This window comes from Poromitra crassiceps (assembly GCF_964638095.1).
Source record: "Poromitra crassiceps genome assembly, chromosome: 15".
NCBI classification, from domain to species: Eukaryota; Metazoa; Chordata; class Actinopteri; order Beryciformes; family Melamphaidae; genus Poromitra; species Poromitra crassiceps.
This window is the reverse complement of record NC_139634.1, coordinates 38,051,405-38,074,956: the sequence shown is the minus strand read 5'-3', so window position 1 is coordinate 38,074,956 and position 23,552 is coordinate 38,051,405. Positions and strand designations below refer to the sequence as shown.

Genomic DNA, 23,552 nt, shown 5'->3' with positions numbered 1-23,552 from the left:
GCAGATTTAGCACTGCCCCCAATTAAATGCCCGTATGTGTGGGCAAAAGAATCACCAACCCCTGAGTTCCCAAGTAGTATTTTACCATCTGACAGCTGAGTTGAATAGTATTCCAGCAGGAAGCCCACAATTGCCGTTTTTTCCCCTTATGACATGAATGCAGCATCATTGATTTCCTATCAGCTCTTGTGACGCTGCTCAGAGGGAAATCTCCTGCTCTCTGGATCTGAGTTAACGATGATTTGATGAACGCTGTCATGAGTGAATTATTCTGTGCGTTTCATCTTCATCATGTGTCTCCTGAGAGGAGCTGCATCTCATCAAAGTTTCTCACACAGACCAAACTTTGTTTCATTTCATTTAATATTGAATCATCACAGAAGACGAGAGCGATTTGGCAGCCAGATGTTTGAACAGCAGGATGTCTCTGGAGCCTGGTGCGCCCCGGGCAAATCGTTTATTTATTTCCTTCATAATGGACAAAACGTTTTTTTTTTAAATCCTATAAACCGTTTGTTTGAATGATTTAAACGGGTTTCCTCTCTGACTCCCCGCGCTACAGGCGGACCAGCGGGTGCTGAAGGAGTTCATGGCGGAGAAGCTGCCCAGGCTAGCGGTGCACTTCGAGGAGCACAGCATCGACGTTTCCCTCATCACCTTCAACTGGTTCCTGGTGGTTTTCGTGGAGAGTCTGCCCGGCGATATCCTGCTGCGGCTGTGGGACACCTTCTTGTACGAGGGCACCAAGGTACCGAGACACAAATCCACCAAATACCTGAAACATGTCGTCCCTGTTTCAGAAGGCATGGGGAGCCATAGAGTACCCCAAGTACCAATAGCGACCCATGCGGGGATCGAAACCCAGGACCTTCTTGCTGTGAGATGACAGTGCTACCACTGCGCCACCAGTGACTTCGGTACCGTATAACTGAAGTCAACGGTGACTGATTTCCTCTGGAGTTGTGCTGGCAACCTCCCTGTGTTATATGGACAAACTTCACCTGTGTTTCAACTGGCATGAGGGGGATTAGATGATGACAGAATTTTCAATTTTGGGTGAACTGTTCCTTTAATGTAATTCAGGAGGATAAACCTGTCTCTGTGTGTTTCAGGTGATTTTCCGTTACGCTCTGGCTCTCTTCAAATACAAAGAGGACGACATCCTGAAGATCCACGACAATGTGGAGATCTACCAGTACCTTCGCTTCTTCACCAAGACCATCTCTGATGGCAGGTGAGGAGTGACCCGGAGTCACCTAGTTTTACCCAGAGCCCCACAGCTGTTAACCTGTTTTCACCTGTGGTTAGATACCTAGTTTGACCCAGGGTCACCTGGGGTAGGGCTGAAACATATTCACACACAAAAAAGTGATTTTACAGAATATTACAATTGTGATTAAAATTGAGATTCATCATCACAAGTTTTCCTTTTGTTCATTTTAGTTTGTTTAACTTAAACATCATTTAAAAAGTGTTTGTGTTTGAGTCTGATGAAAGGTTTTCACCAATAGTGTACTTGATTCATGGACCAAAGATTACTAAAACACTTAACTGCAGCCTCTGCAATTTGGAAATTTCAGGAAAGTTCATATTGTTGAGCTCTGACCAGATGTTACCTGGAGTTACTCAGGGTCATCTGGTCTTTCCCTAGCCTGGGTAAACCCAGCCCCCACGTGACCTGCTCTCAGAGTTCTCAGTCACTATGTCACCTAGTGACTGAGAACCAGAGGTCTGTGAGCAGGTCACGTGGGGGCTGTGTTTACCCAGGCTAGTCTTTCCCAGGGTTAGTTTTTAATAGTAAAATAAGAAGTGGGAGTTTAGTTGTGTCTTTTCCAAAAAGGCCAAACTGAGTGTTCTCTAACAGTAAGGCAGTAAAATAAATCTGATGGCCTACTATTCAACATATTCAGTTTTGTACAACTGAATGTATATGAATTATTTTATTTTGTGTACAGTATATGAGTATTGCTGGCTTCATACAGTATACTGTCAGGTGACAGTCCATAAATATTTGGACATTGACACCATTTTCATCATTTCGGCTCTGTACATCAACACAATGGACTTTAAATTAAAGAATCAAGATGTGCTTTGAGTGCAGACTGTCAGCTTTAATTTGAGGCTATTTACATCAAAATCTGGTAGGAATAACAAAACAAATTATGTGCCCCCTCCCCCCCCCCTTTTTTAAGGGACCAAAAGTAATTGGACAAACTAACATACGGTAATCACAAATTAAATTGTCACTTTTAATACTTGTTTGCAAATCCTTTGCAGTCAGCGACAGCCTGAAGTCTGACTTCACCAGACGCTGGGTTTCGTCCCTGGTGATGCTCTGCCAGGCCTCTACTGCAACTGTCTTAAGTTATTCCTTGTTCTTGTGGCGTTTTCCCTTCAGTTTTGTCTCCAGCAAGGACACATACACCTACCTAAATAATATAACAATATTTAATAAAATAAATAATAGAGCATACAAAATTCAGGTGATGGAGTACAGTTCCAGCTAAAAGGTACTTCAGAGCAGATTACAGCAGTACCAGTAAGCGCATAACAAGTCCATGGATGAAAACAAATATATAAGGAGGCCACTTTCAACTCTCTAATGAAGGCAGAAATGCCCCCAAAAAATCTTGAAAAAAAGGGGGGATTACCTGCCTCAAAAATTAAGCAGTAAAACTAAAGGTCAAAGTAAAATGAAAGAGATTCAAGTAAACACACTTCTTTATTGAGGCTGAAGCCGGCGACCCTGACTACCGAGCATCCTCTCTGCCTGGCCTGGCATCCGGGCGACCAGCGGGTCCCCCTCCCTCCACTCTGGAGGTGTTAAGGTGTTAACCCACATTTAAGCCCCTCCCTCCAGTCTGGAGGTGTTAACCCACAGTTAAGCCCCTCCCTCCAGTCTGGAGGTGTTAACCCACATTTAAGCCCCTCCCTCCACACTGGAGGTGTTAATCCACATTTAAGCCCCTCCCTCCACTCTGGATGTATTAGCCTAGATTTAACTTACTGGAATACAATGATTTTGGTCAATAATGATGTCACTGATGATGCCATGGACATTATGACATCATCAGTGAGACAACAATTGAAACAGATTGCTTGCCCACTTGCTCCCTTTTATTTAAAGGAGGACGTGTGTATTTATACGGGTACCTTTTGGGAAACTGTGTTACCCATTGTTCTCTGCTCCTCCTACAGGAAGCTGACCAGCATCGCCTTTAATGACATGAACCCGTTTCCCGGCCGGCTGCTGAAGAACCGGCGTGCACTTCACCTGGAGCGCCTGCAGGGGGAGCTGTGTGAGCTGGAGGAGCAGCAGAGGGAGTTTGAGACGGAGAGAGCCGAGCACAAAGACGGAGCTTTGCTGGACACGATGGTCAGCGAGGACGACGAAGACCTGTGACGGTTTTTTATTTTTATTTTTAAGCTTTTATTTATCCAGTGGAAGTGGACTCGTCGGCGCACAGCAACTGCTTTACATTCATACACGGGACACACACTCATACTGAGCAGTGGTGGGTGAAGTGCCTTGCTCAAGGCAGCGCAGCTCAACAGGTACTTTAGCTCTCCTCTTTCCCCACCCACATTTTCCACAGCGGATCTGGGGATTTGAACCAGCGAACACATCCTACACTTGAATACTGGAAACGGTAAACAAGGTCGACAACTGAGTTCACCACACTACCCCCCCCCCCCATTTTATTATATAGGACAGTAGATAGAAAAGGGAGGGAGAGAGGGCGAGGGACTAGTCTCGGCTAGATCTCTGCCTACCAATCGCCTGGGAGTCTGGCACGAACAGCCACCAACAAACCTACCTTAATGTCAATACCCGAACACTAGGAGGACCCTCCTAATATCGATACCCATCCTTAAGTCAGACTTTCTTCTCTAACCTTTCTCCTCTCCTGCATTTCCATCATTTCCATGCAGAAGCCAGGTGGTTCCAATATTTGGTACCCTCTGGTCCAGATTGACTGGGATCGTGTTTTGACGGCGGCAGTTCACGCATCTTTGTTGTGCCTCAGTAACTTGAGCTGAGCGCAGACTGTATGGATTTGGTCTTGTTGTAAACAAGCCCTTGAAACGTCCACTGTGCCCTTCATCATCGGGCCGGCACCGCCGCTCCCCCCGAAGTCTCTTTATAATTGGATCCTTGTCTGATCTGATCTCACATTGGAGGATGAAAGCTCTCCTCCTCGCTGCCTGAGCTGGCGATGACACTGCGTCTGCCTGGCAGCTAAAGTATGACTGGACAAACTCTTTGCACAAAGTTTCCCTTCAAGCATTTTTGTGCATTGAAGGGAGTTTGTAAAGTTTTGGTGGATTGAGTACTCAATTTGCATGGACTCTAAGAACTATTGTGTGATCAAAATAATGACTTTTGCATATAATTGATGTATGCATGCCTTTATTGTTTTGACTAATGCTATATTACACAGCGTTCTACTTATTGCACATGGTTAGTTTTCTGATTTTTCTTCGTTTTCTGATTTGAATCATTTTTGTTCCATTTGTCTTTCAGCAAGATACTGACCTGCTCCCTCAATGTGTGTTTAGATAAGACTGTTAGCTGAACAACTGAAATTAATTAATGAATCTAATATTGCAGAACACTGCTCTTCATAGTAACGACCTGTATCAAATCAATATCACTTCATCTTCTTGCCTTTTTTGTCTCATACTATGATCACCAATCTTAATCTGACTACTCTGATCAAATGTTAATGTACAGTTTGAATTTAGCACACACAAAAAAGGATCAAAACAAGTGTAACTGGGTTAATGTGGTTTTGTTACAACAATATCTTGTCATTTGGGATTTTTTTCTTTCATCACTAAATATGTTTCACCTTAATGGGGAAAAAGTTGAATTTGACCCCTTCCTGTTAAAATAGCTTTGTTAGCATTCCTCATTTAAATCAATAGGTACTACTAGCTCTGAGCTAAGCTTGGATACACCCCCCATCCAATGTTTTTACAGAGGTGAAGAAAGTTTAATTTAACCTTTCACAATACTGAAAATAACTCTTTGCATTCAGTCAATAATAGGTACCACTACCTGCAAGCTAATGACCTAGCTTCTTCTAACTAACAATGGTTTGAGAAAGTAATGCTAGCATGCCTTTGGCAAGTACAGTTTTGCCAGTTAAGAACCCAAACAAAAATAACTGACAGAAATTCAAAATGTCAAAGTCTCCCTGAATACGAATAACACTAGTGGCTTACAGTATGAACCAGAACCACTGGAGCCTAGTGGTTCCCAAAGTGGGCGCGGGACACCACTGGGTGGGTCGCGAAGTGCCAGAATGTGTTAAATTGGCCTAAATAATATGTGAACTACAGAATGTGTGAAATACAATTGAAAAACTATTTGAAAAAGAGCACATTTGAACCATAATTGTTAGATATTGTTTACAAAGTTCTCATGTGCACACAAACGTTTGTTTGAGGGTCGGTGGCTGAAAAGTTTGGGAACCCTTGCACTAGACTAGTAGTGGTTCTGGTTCATACTATAATAAACCACCAACCAAACCTCTAGTGACTAAAGGTTTGGTTTTTGGTTTCTTATAGGAAAGGGTGTGAATATGTAAATACAATTATATGCACACTGCCTTAATTCATCACAAATGCTAAAGCTAACGTATCTACTTCAAATGCTGATGACACTAAGTCGTCGTAGCCAACACTAAATGGTCAATATTTTGTATTAAAGCTGCAGTAGGCAATATTAGTCCATTATAATTTTGGTTGTAGGTCTGACAAAACAACCAATCAGTGTTAGCTAGAACATAGCCAATCAGCAGTAGCCTACACAAACAAGGGTAATGTGGGTTCTACTTGCTGCTATGGTTAACATCCCATTGATGTTTAAAACTGCCTACTGCAGCTTTAATGACATTTTATTTCAAATGTCTTTTTACTGATGTTTTGATTTTATATTCTGTAAAATAATGTACAGGTATATGTGTGAATTATGTGTATTGGGTTTTCTTCTTTGTTGAGTAGAGACATGAAATCAACCAAACAGTACAATACAAGGAAGATAATCAGAAGATCTCCAGCATAAGTTCAAATTTTCTGTTTTATTGTCTTTTTTAAAAAACAAATATACATAAGAAATGATAAATATAAAAAATCAACCAAGAACAAAAAAAAAGTCCAATGTTACACACAACTTCTTACTGCAGAGAAAAACTAAAAGCTAGTGTTACACCTGACAGTTAAACTGATTGGCCTATTCTTAACAGTAACTTTTTGCTATTTAGCCATTCCCTTTGTGACGAGAGTGAACGCGCAGTTTCCGAGAGCAAAGAGGAATAAAGACAAACGGCGGCTTTGTCGCTGAGTAAAAGCTCGGTTAAGTCCGTGTTTTTAGTCCTGTGAAACTAACGGCAGAATATTCACACCCTACGAAGATGACGCGCTGTGAGAAGAGCAGGAAAGACGTGGACATGCGTTCGTCTGTCATCCTCCATGACAGCCCTTCACTCTAATCAGGGCCGATGGAAGAGAAGTCAGGCCTCGATCGCCCTGCATTCAACTGATGTCGGGAGTCGTATCGTTTTCAGAGTCGAGAATATGTCACAACAATCCCGGTTTGCGTTCATGTGCTTGCTTTTATGGTCCGGAAATTGGAGAATGTTTCCTCAACTGCCAGCCTTCTCTAGACTAACGATAGCACTCGAGCTAGCAAGATCATAGCTAGCAAGCAATGTTCAGCTATTTGAGGGGATCATGAATGTAAATACAATAAACTGAATGCTGCAGCACTACTGTATAGTTATCAAAGAATATCAATGTCTTTTAAATTTGTACTTTTTTTGGTTCATTTTCAGCTTTATTGTATTAAATCTATTACGTTACCATACAACCCGAAAGAGCCATTATGCTACAACTCGGCCAATTTGTCCTGCATGGTGACTTGATCACCTGACTTGACGAGGTGGTCATGTGGCACTTGCTGGTCAGAAGCCCGTTCAGGACCTAAGTCCGACACCACTTCAATGCAGGACCAGGCCGTAGCAGTTTGCAGAGCTACAGTCCTACCTTCTTTACAACCCAGTAACAGCCACTGGAAAACAAAACAAATGACAAAGGAACACACTTGCAAGTCACCCATGTCCCACCAGTTAGCGCAACAGCATTGACATGAAGCTTCTGTGTGTGCTGGCGGCAATTTTTCAAAATGCAGGGGGTGACCCAGCCCTACTCTCCCTCTGATTGGCTTACCCTGTTACTTGACCCTAACCCTAACCATTCATCACTCCTCGTGCTTAAACCCAATCCAATCAGAGGGAGAGTAGCGTGGGTTATCGCCCTGCCACCCTGCATTTTGAAAATGTGCGTGCCGCAAAGGCTGGATGGATTTGGCAAACAGACCAACATGGTTGGTGGTCAGCAGGCACAAGGCCAGCAGAGAAGTGGAGGCTTTCACTCCAAAATGATGTCCATCCATTTTGTGAATAAAAATAATTTGATACCTGAAATTCAAGTGTCAGTGTGCGTGTGTTCGTGAGAGAGAGAGGGAGGGGAGAGAGCAGAACAGCATCTAAATCCAGGTGCACACTCTTGGATGTGGTTTCCAGTCTCTCCAGGCATAATTCATATTTAGCTTGTAAAGTGTTTACCTGCTGCAATGGGCAACTTTACATGTTGGTGGCAGCAAGTACCTACAATATGTGAAAACTGTCTGAACTTCATTACCCAGGAATCCTGTGCAGTGACGTCAGTAAGGCGGCCTCAGGAAACCACAGGGACAAGGGAGGAAAAGATCTAACATTGGTAAAGTAAGTCCAGCTTTCTCTGCTGCTGTTGAATTTAATTTGGACAGCAGGGAGAATCTACAGTAGCGTTTCAGTTAGCAGGCATGAGATGATCTCTGATTTAGTAGCCTACAGTACATTTCAACTACAGAAAATATGCACTAAAAGACTGGAAACCACATTTAAAGGTGTATGTCCAGATTTGGCCTGACCAGAGTTTGTCAGGGAATAAAGGGACACTCCACCGAAAAATGTGCAAAATAAATCAGCATTGTTTTTTTGTGTGGAGTGTCCCTTTAAAGGCTCATGGCTTTGATACGAACATGTGATCCGATTCAGTTCAATGCCAACAGTCATTCTGTTAGAGGAGAACGGTGAACATCTCATTTTGGAATGAAGCTCCTCCCTCTGTTGCTGTGGTCACCGGGTTTTTATGCCCGGCAACAGCAGACACACAGTTCTGTAATGGATGCACACCATTAAAGTAAAAAATAAAATAAAGTTTGTATAATAATATGCATTTGAGTAAGTTATCCTGTATGCCTTTAGCTAGAAATTGCATTGACTGCTCTTATAGTGAGGCTTATTCTTTTTCCAGAGGGGTCTGTTCTCTCCACTTAACATTTAATAAACATCTCTATGTTATAACTGACTTGAGCTAAAGACATTTTCAACTAGAAATACTTTACAACTACTTTTTAAATTGATCTCAGTGTTGAAATGAATACCATCTTAGTAGTGCAATTCGTAACATGCTTTGCGCATTGAGACTCCTGTAGCAACGTAACCTGTTCGCTCATTTACGTACATGCTCTTAATATTAAGCTAAATCTTAGTGTGCGGTCTCGTGTTTTCCCGGAGAGAATGCTACCTAGATCTATTCCAAAATGTTACATGACAATTTTGGCAAAATATGATTATCTGAACTTTTTCGTTCTCAGTAGCTGTAAAATATGCAGGATCCAGTCTATAAAAACGTTATGCTTTCAACCGCAGACCTGCATTACCATTTTGTTTAAGTGTCTTTGTGTTTTAATGATCTGCTTTCAGATTACCCTTGGCCTGTGGTTCTCAAACGTTTTCATGCAAAGCACCCCTAACCTCAAATTGGACCACCGACCCCCATTTGACAAATTTGGTCCCAGGGTCCCCCATCTGATAAGATTTTGTGCTCTTAGGTGTTGATTACAGAAATTGTATGAAACCCATGACGAAAATAGTCACACATTCTGTCATTGTGTTATTTATGGATGGAATTCTAGTGAAAATAAACAATCCCCCTTTTTGCTGGGGACCCCCTGGAACCTCCTCAAGTACCCTTGGGGGTCCCCGGACCCCCACTTTGAGAACCACTGGCCTGGGCGTCACTCCCCCTAGATATCAAATGTTTTGAAGTGAAGGATGGGGTTTGTTCTGAAAAGGGTTATGTGAACAGTCACAGCCGTCTGGAACTATTAAACTAACCCGTCCTCCACACTTCACAATGTCATAATACACAAGACACTAGAACGAGCCAGTCTGATCGAATACACGTTTTAAAACCTCCTAAAAAACCAACGTACAACATACACCACAATGTGCAATTCATATCATTCACAGCAAAACTTCCACATGGAAACAAAATGTATTATTTTCTCAGTCGAATCCAAACAAAACCAAAGGTAAAATACACCAAGTTGTTCACCTCTCACCATGCTAACACTGCTCTGGACATTAGAAGCACAAATCTCTTTTTTTTTTAAGGCTTACAGCACTTCTATTCTTCTACCACACCAGCCTCAGACTCAAACATTTCTCGTTAAAGTCGCCAGAATACAATGTTGCGATTGTACGTTTCGGCAATCCAGAGATATGTAGAATATCAACATTTCTGAACCAGAATAATACGTTGGGTATCACGTTTCTAGATACATGAATATTAACATTATATACATAATATATGTCTGCTATTGAAAGAGCGCGTTGGCGAGGAAGGATATTGTGGCCGGCGTGGATGGAGGACATAAATACACGAGGACAGTGTTGAATTCCGTCCACGGACACAGCGTTTCCAAAGTCTATGGCCCATATTTTGTGCAAATTTTTGTTAGTGCACTTAGAGGCGTGTCCACGTCATTGTGGTATACCAGGTTTTACCAGACCGGCACATGCGGATACTTTGCAAAACGTCAAGGCCGCGCCCCTTTTAGGGGGGAAACGCAAGCCACTCGCCAGTGACTTCAATGTAAAATAGCAGTACAAAATAAAAAACTATAGAAAAAGAACAGAATTAATTTTGTTTATAAATGACCCAAAGACACCATGACAAATATATTTCAACTCAGGCCGGCCACAGACTGCGCAAAGATACATCGACAATAGTAGTTTTGTTTAAAATGTACGCTGAGATAGTAAACTGCCACGTTCTACAAACTTATTTTGCAGACGTTTTGTTTAAACTGTACGTTGATATTCTACATATCCCTCTTTTTCAGACACGTACAGTAAAATGCCAATGTTTTGCCGACTGGGTTGCCTTAAAATCCCCAAACAAAACGTGCTGAACCAGAAGGGCGGTGATCAACAAGGCAACATTTTTGACAACTAGCAGGGCAATGGTGCACAAAGAATTGCCTCCGCATTGTTTCCATCATCCCATAGAAACAGTTGCCAGGAAATAGATTTGTGACTGTTGCTGACAGTGTTGACTGTTGCCGGAAGTGCTCCCCAAACAGTTGCCTTGTGTATTCACCAGCCATGAAGACCAGGGTTAGACCGATATATCAGACCGATATCAGTCTTCTATTAAATATCAGATATCACCTCTGATGTGATGGAGGTTCCTTCTGACCACAGATACAGAAAACAGGCTGGAAAACCTGCAGTGACTTTTGATTTTCTTTGTACATTTTTATTTATTAACTTAATTGTCAAATAATTCTCTTCATTTAAAGACCTAAGTGTTTCCCTACCATTAGTAGTAGTAGTAGTAGTAGTAGTAGTAATAATAATAATAATGATAAAAAAAAAAAAGATAATAAGAATTGATTGCATTTAGATAGCGCTTCAATAAGCCTCTAATGGTCGAACCCTCGTGAAGACAGAATAGTCTGTTTGGAAAAGTAGGAAGACTCATTGTGTAGCTGTTAACATGATGCAGGTTGTTTTATTGCTGGCTGTCTATACACAGCTGTCATCTCCACAGGTCTGCCTCCACCTGGCAGGAAGTTTGGCAAAGTTTACTTATCAATTTGCATCTCTGCGTGTTTCTTTTACAGTGGGCTTGTTTGATCGTTGTTTTCAAAGCGATCTATTATGCTACTTTTTGTAGGGGTTCAATATATATTGAAGTTAAGCAGATCATAATCTAGAATATAAGGTTCACTGCGACCAGCCGCAGGCTTGTGGAGACGTCAACTGACCGATCTACTGTAACTGTCAGTCGTCGCCACAGAGGGTCCACAGACTCCCGACTGAGTGTTCACACTGCGAGCAAACCATCATCCACCAGGGAAGCAACCATGCCTGAAATTTCCATGGTTATCGGTCCATATTTGATTCAACACCGATGTGATTTTGTTTTCGTGAACAATAATTCTGCCTAACAAGCACAAAATGGAGAAGTTGATTGCACCTATTCAAAGCTTCCCAGTTCTCGACAACTTTTATTTGAAAGACTACAGGAATAAACGTCTCGAGAACCATGCTTGGAGAATGGTTGCATCCATCGTCAGGGTTGACGGTAAGCTCTGTAGGCATTTTTTCCCTTTCCTTTTGACTAATATCATGCTACCTAATAAGCACGTGCCAGCTAGCTACGTCTACGACTCATAAAAATGATGTAATGTTCTGAAAGGTAATCAGAAACGTTTATTTTCCAAGTACAAGGTAATACCAAACCAGCAAATCAATGAGCCTTTGTAGCTGCAGAACGCTACACAGCTGCAGCCGGAGCTTCTGGCCCCGCCCACAATCGGTCCGAAAAGAGCGACCCGATCGACCGAATTGCTCGCAGTGTGAAGGAGCGGTGACACTCCTGTTCTGTCTCACGTTAAGATGGGAGGCAACTCAGTATAAATCAGGTCAGGTGTCCATCAGGCTAAACAAGCAAGTAGAACCAAGTTCACGGGGGGTAAAAAAACAACATCCAAACGTCCGAACCCCATCCGCCGCTGCTTCTCTTAGCCCTTTGGAAGTCTGAGGACTGGGCGTCGACTGGGGAATAATGGTAGATGGAAATCTGGTCGATCACTCCTACGCGGAGACTTATGGCTGCTCTCACCACCCGTCACACAGCTCTGGTTCTTTCATATCCACATGGGGTCGCTGAGAAGAGTCGGGGGGGAGTTGGCATACTTTGTCTCTTTAGCCCCGCCTACACATTCAGTAAGGTGTCCTACAGAGGCCCGGTGATGTAACTGGGGGGTAGTCCATACAGAGAGTCAGTTTGTTGTTCACACCTACAGTACAGAGAAGTAGTAAGCTCCAAAAAAGACCCCGGTCCTCATTCACTCTAGTAAAAACATCTGATGACATGAGCGCGCTCCTTCCTTCCTTCCTTGGTCGATGCAGGACGAAATCCAGAATCCGACACGAGAGTCTATAGCGTGATTAGGTTTTCAGTGGTTGATTAAAAAAAAACACACGTTTAAGTGCTTTGTCGTCAACGTGATTAGCGGGCGCCTTGCCACCGTTGGCGCCCGACCAAAAAGAAACTTGCTATGCAAAAAAAAAAAAAAACGTTAACAACGGAAAAGTGACTCGAAGACCTATTAGTACAGTGTTCCGACTAGATGGCAATCGTTGTTTTTAGTCTTATAAAAAAGGACATCACTACGAAAAATGCATCAGCCTTTTTAAAATATGCAGCGCTTCAATATAAAGTGCTTCATTACATTGTTATTTTTTTTTACAGTTTCTTATTAAAATATTGTATTCCCTGGAGTGAAACCATAGTAAACATGTTACACATTGGTAAAAATAAACATTTTGGAATGTCTCTTTTTTTTAAAGTCCCATTCGGTGATTTTGGTCAAGCTGAACTTGTTCCTGGAGCCTGGAAAAGCAAAGTGATTCAGGTCTCATTACTCCTTTCACAGCAGCTCATACTTCATCTTTCAAAAGTCTTTGGTTGATGAGTGGATGGGGAGGGTGGCAAAAAAGGTCAAATTAATTTTGAAAGCCAGAAAGGAATGATGACAAATGGAGCGCAGTGAAGTGGTTACGAGGGAAATGAAAGTGAGAGTACCGTAGTTATGGGTAGTCAGGTGGTTAGTCCGATCTCTCTTGAAACCAGGAAACTTGACATCCATCAGAACAGCCGGTTAAGGACGCGGAGTCTGCCCTTCACGTCTAAAACTTATCTGAAGTTTGAAGCTACATCACTCACTATACTTCAGAAGACAGCTACAAAATGGTAGAACTACTGTAAAGTGAAACTATCTCTTAGAATGGATCCTCCTTCCACTGGTATAACATGCATCCAAGGTGATCGGATTAGATTGAGAGAGAGCAAAAACGTCTTAAATCGAGTTGTAGAAGCACTGAAGGTCCAACCACACGAAACACCTCCTTGGGGGGGGTCAGAGATTATTTTGAATCAGAATCACTTTTGTTGCCACAATATGTAAATATTACATACAGTACGAGGAATTGGTCTTAGTGTAAGAATGTAGCGGTCGTATCAATATTCAGAAGATAAAAATAAGATATTTAAAAGACAAAATCACATTTTTTTTTAATGGAATGTTAAATAGGCATTATTAAATAGGAATGTACAGTCCAAGCGGTGCACGATGTAGTTAACTAGAGTACTATAATAGAGTAAAAAGTTCTGGTGGGAGAAGCAGCTATAATTTCACATTAACATTTAAGTGTAAATGTGATGGGTCTCCAATCCACATAGATACTATGGAAATGGAAATAAACTTTCACTCAAAAATCCTAGCAATCAAACAGGTGTCAGATAGAGGCATATTTGTTAAAAGTCGATATTACAAGTGACGTGTGAGGAAAGCTAAATCTGACTTCAATGTGAATAGATTCGACTCTTGGCATCTTTTTTTTTAATGTAAAATCTATCTTTTATTTGTTTGATTTTACAGACAATAGCTCTTCTATCTTGCTTTGGTTCATCTGCTCATCTGTCAACATGAACTGTTGGTTGAAAGATTTAATTTAAAGGGAAGGGAAACATAAAAGAAAAGGGTGAAAAAACACATAGTAAAACTACCCTTCAGCACCAGGTGTAAATCTGATCCAATTAAATCACATCTAGGCCGCATTTAGACTGCCTGGTACAAGTGACTCACTTTCAAATGTTTTTCTCACGTGGCACAGATCGGATATATAGGCCTATTATGAACGTGTAAAGAGGAAAAAAGCACATGGAATCGGATATTCCCAGATCCGTTTTGGGCCTCATGTGGAAAGAAATCTGATATGAATTTGATATCTGTCAATGCAACAAACGGACAGTTCGGCTATTCCCTGTCATTGTGAGTCGCATGTCATTGAAAATGCAACGATCTTGTACTTTTCAACATGACGTATAACGCTAGCCAGCCTCAGACTGTACTGCCTGCTGCAGCTAGCTAGCTGGATTGCTAACAAGCCATGACAAGAGTCACATAAAAAAATTGATTGATGTGTTAGACGCGGGTTTTGTACACGGGAGACAAAGCTACATTCAACAGCAGTGAGTTGTGGCTAGTTAATAAGTGCTATCAATAGCAATAGGATTGCTAGTTAGCACCAGCATGGCTAATGTTAGCTAACGCTCTATATCTTTGGCTATCTCCTTCAAAAAAGGCTTTTACTAAACCAGATTCTGGGAATAACGTTACCGAGCATGGATTTCAAGATAGCTAAAATGTGTTGGTGGCTATCTGGCTGTGCTGTATATTAGCTAGTCCATCTTGGCAGCCAATTTGCTGAGTTTTAACAAGCTAATAGCAGCTATCTGAATATGGTTTCAACAGTCTTCGCTTTAACAAGCTAATAATAGCTAGCTGGAGGATACACAGAAAACCCTCGTACTGTACAAACCCTTGCGGGTTGTTTCAACTTTTAAAAGTAGATGTAAACAGGTGGTCGATGTAAACAGTACAGTAGATGTAAACAGGCGCTCACAAAAATCGGAACTTGGCATCAAGACCAGAGTAAAGGCAGCCCTTAAGACAATCCAGATAGAAGAAGCGCGTTGATGCGTGGTGGAAGGAGGGCCGAGAACAGACCGATTTTTACGACATTTTTGCGGACAGAAAGGCCAAACCTCGACGTAAACAAAAGAGTCAGAGTGGCTCTCACTAACTACAGCTCCATCTCTCCGACGCCCCACCCAACGCCTGTGTTTGAGGAGAAGGGGGGGGGGGGGGGGGGGGGGACTCGAAATTCTTCATTTCTCTGTTCAGTGCAAAGCCCCCGCTCCCCCCATCCCCCCAACCACACACACGCCTCCACGCACCCTCTTTCTAGTCTGACAGCTTATTATCTGCACCGCCAAGTCCTTCTCCTCCAGAAAGCACCGTGGTGATAAGGCAAAAAAGAAAAACGCACGTCACAGAGCAACACTTCAAGTTGAGCAGAGCTAGGAAATAACAGGCAAAATAAAATAAAAATAAACCATCAAATTCAAGGACTTTCCAGGCAATTTGTGTGAAAAAAGTGATATAAATACAAAGAAAGTCAGGAAACAGTTTAGTCCAAATGAGGATGAGCAGTGATGATGATGATGATGATGATGAGGGGGATGAGTCAGGTTAAGAAGCATGCGTTGGTTAGTTCGTCCGTCGGCGTGCGTTCATAGGCATGCATCGGTTAGCACGTGTTCCTTAGCATGCAGCTATTAGCACATGTTCATTAGCATGCAGCTGTTGGCACGGGGCTGTTAGCATGCAGCGGCGGTGACAGAGGAGGAGGCGGACAGGCGGGGCTTCCGGAGCAGAGTGACCAAGAGGAAGAGCGTGGAGGTGGGCAGGTAGAGGCAGAGGAAGAGCACCATGTCCTGGCTGAGGCAGAGGACCAGAGTCCTCAGGGTGCTGTGCTCCATCAGCGCCCAGTCCACCAGCACTCCCACCAGCAGGTAGTAGACCTGGAACTCCTGGAGCTCCTCCCACTCGCCCCTGCCCCCGCCCGGGCCCTCCCCCAGCCGCACCTCCTCTGCCCTGGCCAGGCCCCCGCCGGCGTCACTCACCATGGGCTTCATCTCGGCTCCTTCCGACACAGACTCCTTGGCCCGCCTCCTGACCCCGCGCTCCACCACCCGCTCCAGCCGCCTGCTGCTCTCCACAAACTCCTGTGGGAGGCGGGGACAGACACAGACGGGCGGGGCAAATAAAGAGGGGCGTGGACAAAGACGGAGGGGTGGGGATATAAACAGAAGGGCAGGAACATAATTAGAGACGATCGCAATGTTTTGGAAAAAGACCATGTTATATTGTTATTGGCAACTGCTAGTAACCTTTCCTTTAGAAATAGTGGTGTATACGAATCCATATGCAAGTATGATTCGAATCAACGCATAGGTACACTAGGGATTAACAAACCAAAAAAGCATAGGGATATTACGAATCAATGAATAAACACAATCAATACGTAGGTATGGTACAAATCAACAAATCAACGCATATGTATAGCACAAATCGTGTGTACAGTAAGAATCAACATGGTGGTATAGCACGAATCAAAGAATCAACACTAAGGTATAGTAAGAATCAATATGAAGGTATATTACAATTCAATGAGTCAACACAGGTTAGGTATAGTGAGAAAGAATCAATACATAGATATGGTACAATCCAACGCATAACACGAATCAATGCTAAGGTGTAACGGTAGCCACTGGCCACCAGTGCTGTATAGTGAGTAAACCTCACTCCTGACGCCTTAAGAGATGCGCTAGCAACACACGCTAGAGCCATGGCTTTACTGTAGCCTGCTCGCGAGGGAGCCCACCTCCTATGCCAAAGGTTCCGAGTTTGATTCCCAGCGTGGACTGTTACAGGTTACATTGGCACCGTGACACGGATGGGAGTGAGATTTAGGGGGTGAGTGGAATGGTAGCCACTACTAGCCAGCAGTCATGCTGAGCAGTGAGTAAACCCCTCTCCCGTCTCTCTAGCGACAGATGCTACTGTAGGGCCATATGGCTTTAGCCTCCTCGCTAGAGTGTCCGAATCGATTCCCAGTGCAGACTGTCAACACAATGCAGGTTACATAGGCATACAGTAGTACAAACGTGTACGGAGGGCTAGCCTAGTACAGATCAACGCATATAGTAGGTAGGTACAGTATAGTAGGAATCAATATAGAGAGGTAGTATGAAGCAACGTAGAGGTACTGTATATTACGAATTCATGCATCGGTATAGTGAGAATCAAGGCTGCATGAGTTTTTCATCAGAGATATGAACACGGTAGGTAACGTGGCGTGGCAGCTGGATTCGCGCGAGATCAGATTGAATCCGAACCACCTGTGGTTCGCACCAATCTGCGTCACATGAGGCAGCTAGGGGCGGGCTTTGGTGTGGCGACAGCGAGAGCGATCCCGTGATAGACAGATGGTTCAACCAATCACCTGCCAGGTATTTTTTGAAAGTGCCTGCCCTTTGAAACAGTTCCCAGAGCAACTCTTTCCCAGATGGTTGTGTGAAAACAAAGCATCTGAGAGCGTCGGGGTACGAACACGCTGTACAGTCAGCCGCCTCACTCACCATCAGGGCTTTGTCCATGTAGAACTCCTTGCCCGGCGTGCCGTCGTTGTACTTTGTGTCGATGGCGAAGCAGAGAAACAGCACGTCCACCACAATCTCAAAGATGGACAGGAAGCAGTGAGCCACCAAGAAGGCAAACAGACACACGATGAAGAGGGGGAGGAGCCACTCCGCGTAGTCCCGCTGATAGTTCAGCAGCAACACGCCAGCAAACGCCGTCGACGTGACAATCAGGACCTGAGCGCACACGCACACGCACACACACACACGCACAACAAACCACTGCTGCAGCTTCTGCTTCAGATACTGTAGGTGAGGGTGTGTGTGTGTACTGTATGTGTGAGAGAGAATGTGTGTGTGTGTGTGTGTGTGAGAGACAGTGTGTGTGTATGTGCCTGTGTGTGTGTGTGTGTGTGTGTGTGTGTGTGTGTGTGTGTGAGAGAGAGAAAGAGAGAGACAGACAGAGTGTACGTGTCCAAGAGTATGTGAGGCAGTCTGTCTGTGTGTGTGTTTGTGTGTATGAGAGACATTCTGTGTGAGAAAGTGTGTAGATGTGTGCGTGACAGTGTGTGAGGTACGTCTGTGTGTGTGTGTGTGTGTGTGTGTGTGTCTGTGTGTGTGTCTTTATTGGGTACAGAGGGATTTCTGATGTGTTTTTGCATAGCATTTGTCATTTAGAAGTATTAAAATCTGGCAGAATAAGATGCCCAGAGAGAATAATATTAATATCAACCTGACAGAGGCAGACAATAACATTCCATAAATAATAATACTGGTGCTAAATTCAGTCCTTGTCTTCCTCGCTCTCTCCTCAGTTCAGCCTGACAGTCTCTCTCTCTCCTCAGTTCAGCCCAACAGTCTCTCTCTCTCTTCTCAGTTCAGCCTGACAGTCTCTCTCTCTCCTCAGTTCAGCCCAACAGTCTCTCTCTCTCTCCTCAGTTCAGCCTGACAGTCTCTCTCTCTCCTCAGTTCAGCCTGACAGTCTCTCTCTTCTCAGTTCAGCCCAACAGTCTCTCTCTCTCTCCTCAGTTCAGCCTGACAGTCTCTCTCTCTCCTCAGTTCAGCCTGACAGTCTCTCTCTCTCTCCTTAGTTCAGCCTGACAGTCTCTCTCTCTCCTCAGTTCAGCCTGACAGTCTCTCTCTCTCTCCTCAGTTCAGCCCAACAGTCTCTCTCTCTCTCCTCAGTTCAGCCTGACAGTCTCTCGCTTCTCAGTTCAGCCCAACAGTCTCTCTCTCTCTCCTCAGTTCAGCCTGACAGTCTCTCTCTCTCCTCAGTTCAGCCTGACAGTCTCTCTCTCTCTCCTCAGTTCAGCCTGACAGTCTCTCTCTCTCCTGAGTTCAGCCTGACAGTCTCTCTCTCTCCTCAGTTCAGCCTGACAGTCTCTCTCTCTCCTCAGTTCAGCCTGACAGTCTCTCTCTCTCTCCTCAGTTCAGCCTGACAGTCTCTCTCTCCTCAGTTCAGCCTGACAGTCTCTCTCTCTCTGTCCTCAGTTCAGCCTGACAGTCTCTCTCTCTCTTCTCAGTTCAGCCTGACAGTCTCTCTCTCTCTTCTCAGTTCAGCCTGACAGTCTCTCTCTCTCCTCAGTTCAGCCTGACAGTGTCTCTCTCTCCTCGGGACTCAAGTCACCGTCTGAGAACCGGAGCGAAATGCCAATTAAATCATCTTTCTGTGCCTTCGCCCTCTTTACCTTCCCCAGGAAGAGAACAAAGTCTCCGACGGCGTTGATGGCAGCCACCCGCAGTGCGTTCTCCACCAGGATCACAAAGGCGTCACGTGCCGACGTGCAGAAACTGGTGCTGTTGATGGCTGTGGCTGCATACGCATTCTGGTAGGAGAAGAGGGACAGAGGGGAAAAGAAATGGTGTTGAGCCTCTGGAATAATAATAATTACTGAACTATTTGTTAAGGAGCTTCAAGAAGCAAACAACAGCAAGCAGTAATAGGAACACCGGATCTCAAGGTCCAGAACAGAGTACCTCTAGGCCTTGGGTTTGGACCGAGGATCATCAAATCTAGTTCTCAAAGGCCAAGTGTATGCAGGGCTGTATTCAGACCGTCTACACCAGTGGTTTTCAACTGGTGGGTCAGGACCCAACAGTGGGTCGCGAGGCCGTTTTGAGTTGGTCGTGGATGTGTGCATGAAAAAAGGTTTTCTACTCCTTGAGGATGCCGGCATCAACGACCAACATGACTGTCTTTCAGAGCCTGTAACAGAACATGACTCTCTTTCAGAGCCTGTAACAGAACATGACTGTCTTTCAGAGCCTGTAACAGAACATGACTCTCTTTCAGAGCCTGTAACAGAACATGACTGTCTTTCAGAGCCTGTAACAGAACATGACTCTCTTTCAGAGCCTGTAACAGAACATGACTCTCTTTCAGAGCCTGTAACAGAACATGACTCTCTTTCAGAGCCTGTAACAGAACATGACTGTCTTTCAGAGCCTGTAACAGAACATGACTCTCCTTCAGAGCCTGTAACAGAACATGACTGTCTTTCAGAGCCTGTAACAGAACATGACTCTCTTTCAGAGCCTGTAACAGAACATGACTCTCTTTCAGAGCTGTAACAGAACATGACTGTCTTTCAGAGCTGTAACAGAACATGACTGTCTTTCAGAGCCTGTAACAGAACATGACTCTCTTTCAGAGCCTGTAACAGAACATGACTGTCTTTCAGAGCCTGTAACAGAACATGACTCTCTTTCAGAGCCTGTAACAGAACATGACTGTCTTTCAGAGCCTGTAACAGAACATGACTCTCTTTCAGAGCCTGTAACAGAACATGACTGTCTTTCAGAGCCTGTAACAGAACATGACTCTCTTTCAGAGCCTGTAACAGAACATGACTGTCTTTCAGAGCCTGTAACAGAACATGACTCTCCTTCAGAGCCTGTAACAGAACATGACTGTCTTTCAGAGCCTGTAACAGAACATGACTCTCTTTCAGAGCCTGTAACAGAACATGACTGTCTTTCAGAGCCTGTAACAGAACATGACTCTCTTTCAGAGCCTGTAACAGAACATGACTCTCTTTCAGAGCCTGTAACAGAACATGACTCTCTTTCAGAGCCTGTAACAGAACATGACTCTCTTTCAGAGCCTGTAACAGAACATGACTCTCTTTCAGAGCCTGTAACAGAACATGACTCTCTTTCAGAGCCTGTAACAGAACATGACTGTCTTTCAGAGCCTGTAACAGAACATGACTCTCCTTCAGAGCCTGTAACAGAACATGACTGTCTTTCAGAGCCTGTAACAGAACATGACTCTCTTTCAGAGCCTGTAACAGAACATGACTCTCTTTCAGAGCCTGTAACAGAACATGACTCTCTTTCAGAGCCTGTAACAGAACATGACTCTCTTTCAGAGCCTGTAACAGAACATGACTCTCTTTCAGAGCCTGTAACAGAACATGACTGTCTTTCAGAGCCTGTAACAGAACATGACTCTCCTTCAGAGCCTGTAACAGAACATGACTGTCTTTCAGAGCCTGTAACAGAACATGACTGTCTTTCAGAGCCTGTAACAGAACATGACTCTCCTTCAGAGCCTGTAACAGAACATGACTGTCTTTCAGAGCCTGTAACAGAACATGACTCTCTTTCAGAGCCTGTAACAGAACATGACTGTCTTTCAGAGCCTGTAACAGAACATGACTCTCTTTCAGAGCCTGTAACAGAACATGACTGTCTTTCAGAGCCTGTAACAGAACATGACTGTCTTTCAGAGCCTGTAACAGAACATGACTCTCTTTCAGAGCCTGTAACAGAACATGACTCTCCTTCAGAGCCTGTAACAGAACATGACTCTCTTTCAGAGCCTGTAACAGAACATGACTCTCTTTCAGAGCCTGTAACAGGCTCATTTTAAAGTCTTTCAGAGCCTGTAACAGGCTCATTTTAAAGTCTTTCAGAGCCTGTAACAGGCTCATTTTAAAGTCTTTCAGAGCCTGTAACAGGCTCATTTTAAAGTCTTTCAGAGCCTGTAACAGGCTCATTTTAAAGTATTTCAGAGCCTGTAACAGGCTCATTTTAAAGTCTTTCAGAGCCTGTAACAGGCTCATTTTAAAGTCTTTCAGAGCCTGTAACAGGCTCATTTTAAAGTCTTTCAGAGCCTGTAACAGGCTCATTTTAAAGTCTTTCAGAGCCTGTAACAGGCTCATTTTAAAGTCTTTCAGAGCCTGTAACAGGCTCATTTTTAAAGACAGATATGGTGTCCTGAAACTAGAAGGCTTAAGGCATCCATTGGTACCAAACATGTCACGCTAGCTGTGAGCATCACCAGTTTAAACTTGTTTAAAGCGTTGGGCTCTGGGTGAAGCATCGGACCGCAGGCTGCACAGTCTGGCTGTTTAAAAAGCATATAGGCCTATAGGTTTGGAAAGCACAAGTAAACAATAGCTCAGCTAATGGCAAACCACCGCTACTAGCATTTTCCCCCTATGGCGGAGCGCTTTGGATATCAGAAATATCAATGCCCAGAGTGCTTGCAAAGCGCACAGCACATGGAACGCTTATTGTTTTAACTGCTAACGTAGCTAGTTAACATAACTACAAGATGAACCGCAAACTAACTGAATGTACAGTAGGCTATGCAAGTTTTCATTCCAACCACAGACTGCACCAGGTGACTTCATTGATGAGTTCCTGGTTACCTGATTGAGATAGTTGAGGCACTTCTCCAAACACCACAGACAGCAGATACAGGTTTTCAGCATGCAGCGAGCACATGCATTCTCCTGAGAGAGAGACAGACAGAGAGAGAGAAAGAGAGAGATATTAATCAAATCCAGGTGTAAACACATCCGAGACGGCGTTGTTTTTTAATCAAGGCAATGTCCAGGAGATATTGGCTCATAATAAGTGTCTGAAAACGCAGATAGATAGAGCGTGCAATGCTAAGCTAAGCTAAGTTATCCTTTATTTTAATGCATGTTGTCTGTGTTTCAATAACGAAAGCATCCTTACCCAGAAGGACATGCATGCCTGTTGAATGCCGACCAATTAAATATTGTTTCTGCAAAGTCCGCCTCTTAATGACAACACTGGAATAAAGATCGACTATAGAGGTTATAGTATAAAGAATAGACTATAGAGACACTGCATGAAATAGGTCACGCCCATCACGGGGGAAAAGCTCCGTTCATTTCCACACTCCAGCGTCATTTTCCTTGAATTAAACATAGCTAAAAGCTGTTGTGTGGTGGGCTGCAGAGACAACAAATGTAAAAAATCACCAGTTTAAGTTTTTTTGTACTCCCGAGGAAAACAAGGAAGCCATTGAGAATTGCCAAGAAGGTAATGTACTGAATGATGACGCGCTCCGCAGTGTCTCTATTGAGAAATAAATAGTAATTTTAAGTGGCCAGTAGATATTCTACTATGGCTGGAATTCTGGAACGTTACCGGGCGCAATGTCTAGCGGGATCCCTGACGTCAGCAAACTGTAGATGACTGTTATGAATGAACTCTTGATTGAATTAACTTTTGATGTGAAGGAAAAAAACAAGACATTTTGATTTTGGATCTTTTTGCATATTGTTAAATAGGTGCACTCTACAACCAGGGATGTGATCTAAAATAGGGAAAAAAAAGAAATTCAGCTCTATTTTAAGTCTACTCTGTAACACAACAAAGTGCGGGGGGAAATGCAACGGTGTCGTACTTCCCGAAGCCACTGTAAACAAGGCATTATGAGCCCCATCTCAGCAGTGCAATAACAAAATAGATGTAGTACATACGTATATTGCGGTAAAATATGGAGCCAATATTGTGATGTGAAGAAGTTGACAATAACCCGGCGGTAGGAGGCTCTGACAGCGACACACTGACTGAAAATGGATTGTCAAGTCGTGCCGGTGGACGGGGGAACAGGGGAGGCGAGGTGCGGCTTACAGTACTGTCTGTTTTAGAAGACATCAATATTACAGGAGGAAGCGATGCGCAATGTAATCTGTCTTCTACTGAGAGACACACAAATCCCATTTCAGACACATTTTAATGCCAAATTGCCTCGTGTAATCCAGCTGAATCAGACCGAGGCCCGATCCACATATCTGATGTGTTAATTCAGATGGAAAGCAGCTGGATTA

General features: G+C 43.7%; 2 protein-coding genes across 2 annotated transcripts in view; one reads left to right on the top strand and one right to left on the bottom strand.

The window, feature by feature from the left end:
• tbc1d2 (TBC1 domain family, member 2) overlaps positions 1 to 7,474 on the top strand; it is a gene marked incomplete at its 5' end in the record, with an annotated part of 30,564 nt that extends 23,090 nt beyond the window's left edge. Inside the window, 3 exons of the mRNA XM_083651885.1 lie at positions 563 to 748; positions 1,113 to 1,234; positions 3,199 to 7,474. Coding sequence (XP_083508011.1) covers positions 563 to 748; positions 1,113 to 1,234; positions 3,199 to 3,403 — 513 coding nt within the window. The 3' untranslated portion in view covers positions 3,404 to 7,474. The remainder of the gene's footprint in view (positions 1 to 562; positions 749 to 1,112; positions 1,235 to 3,198) is intronic.
• Positions 7,475 to 12,777: 5,303 nt separating this feature from the next.
• Positions 12,778 to 23,552, bottom strand: part of slc44a1b (solute carrier family 44 member 1b) — a gene marked incomplete at both ends in the record, with an annotated part of 50,497 nt that continues 39,722 nt past the window's right edge. The window contains 5 exons of the mRNA XM_083651334.1: positions 12,778 to 12,801; positions 15,940 to 16,041; positions 17,458 to 17,694; positions 19,146 to 19,283; positions 22,116 to 22,199. Coding sequence (XP_083507460.1) covers positions 12,778 to 12,801; positions 15,940 to 16,041; positions 17,458 to 17,694; positions 19,146 to 19,283; positions 22,116 to 22,199 — 585 coding nt within the window. The remainder of the gene's footprint in view (positions 12,802 to 15,939; positions 16,042 to 17,457; positions 17,695 to 19,145; positions 19,284 to 22,115; positions 22,200 to 23,552) is intronic.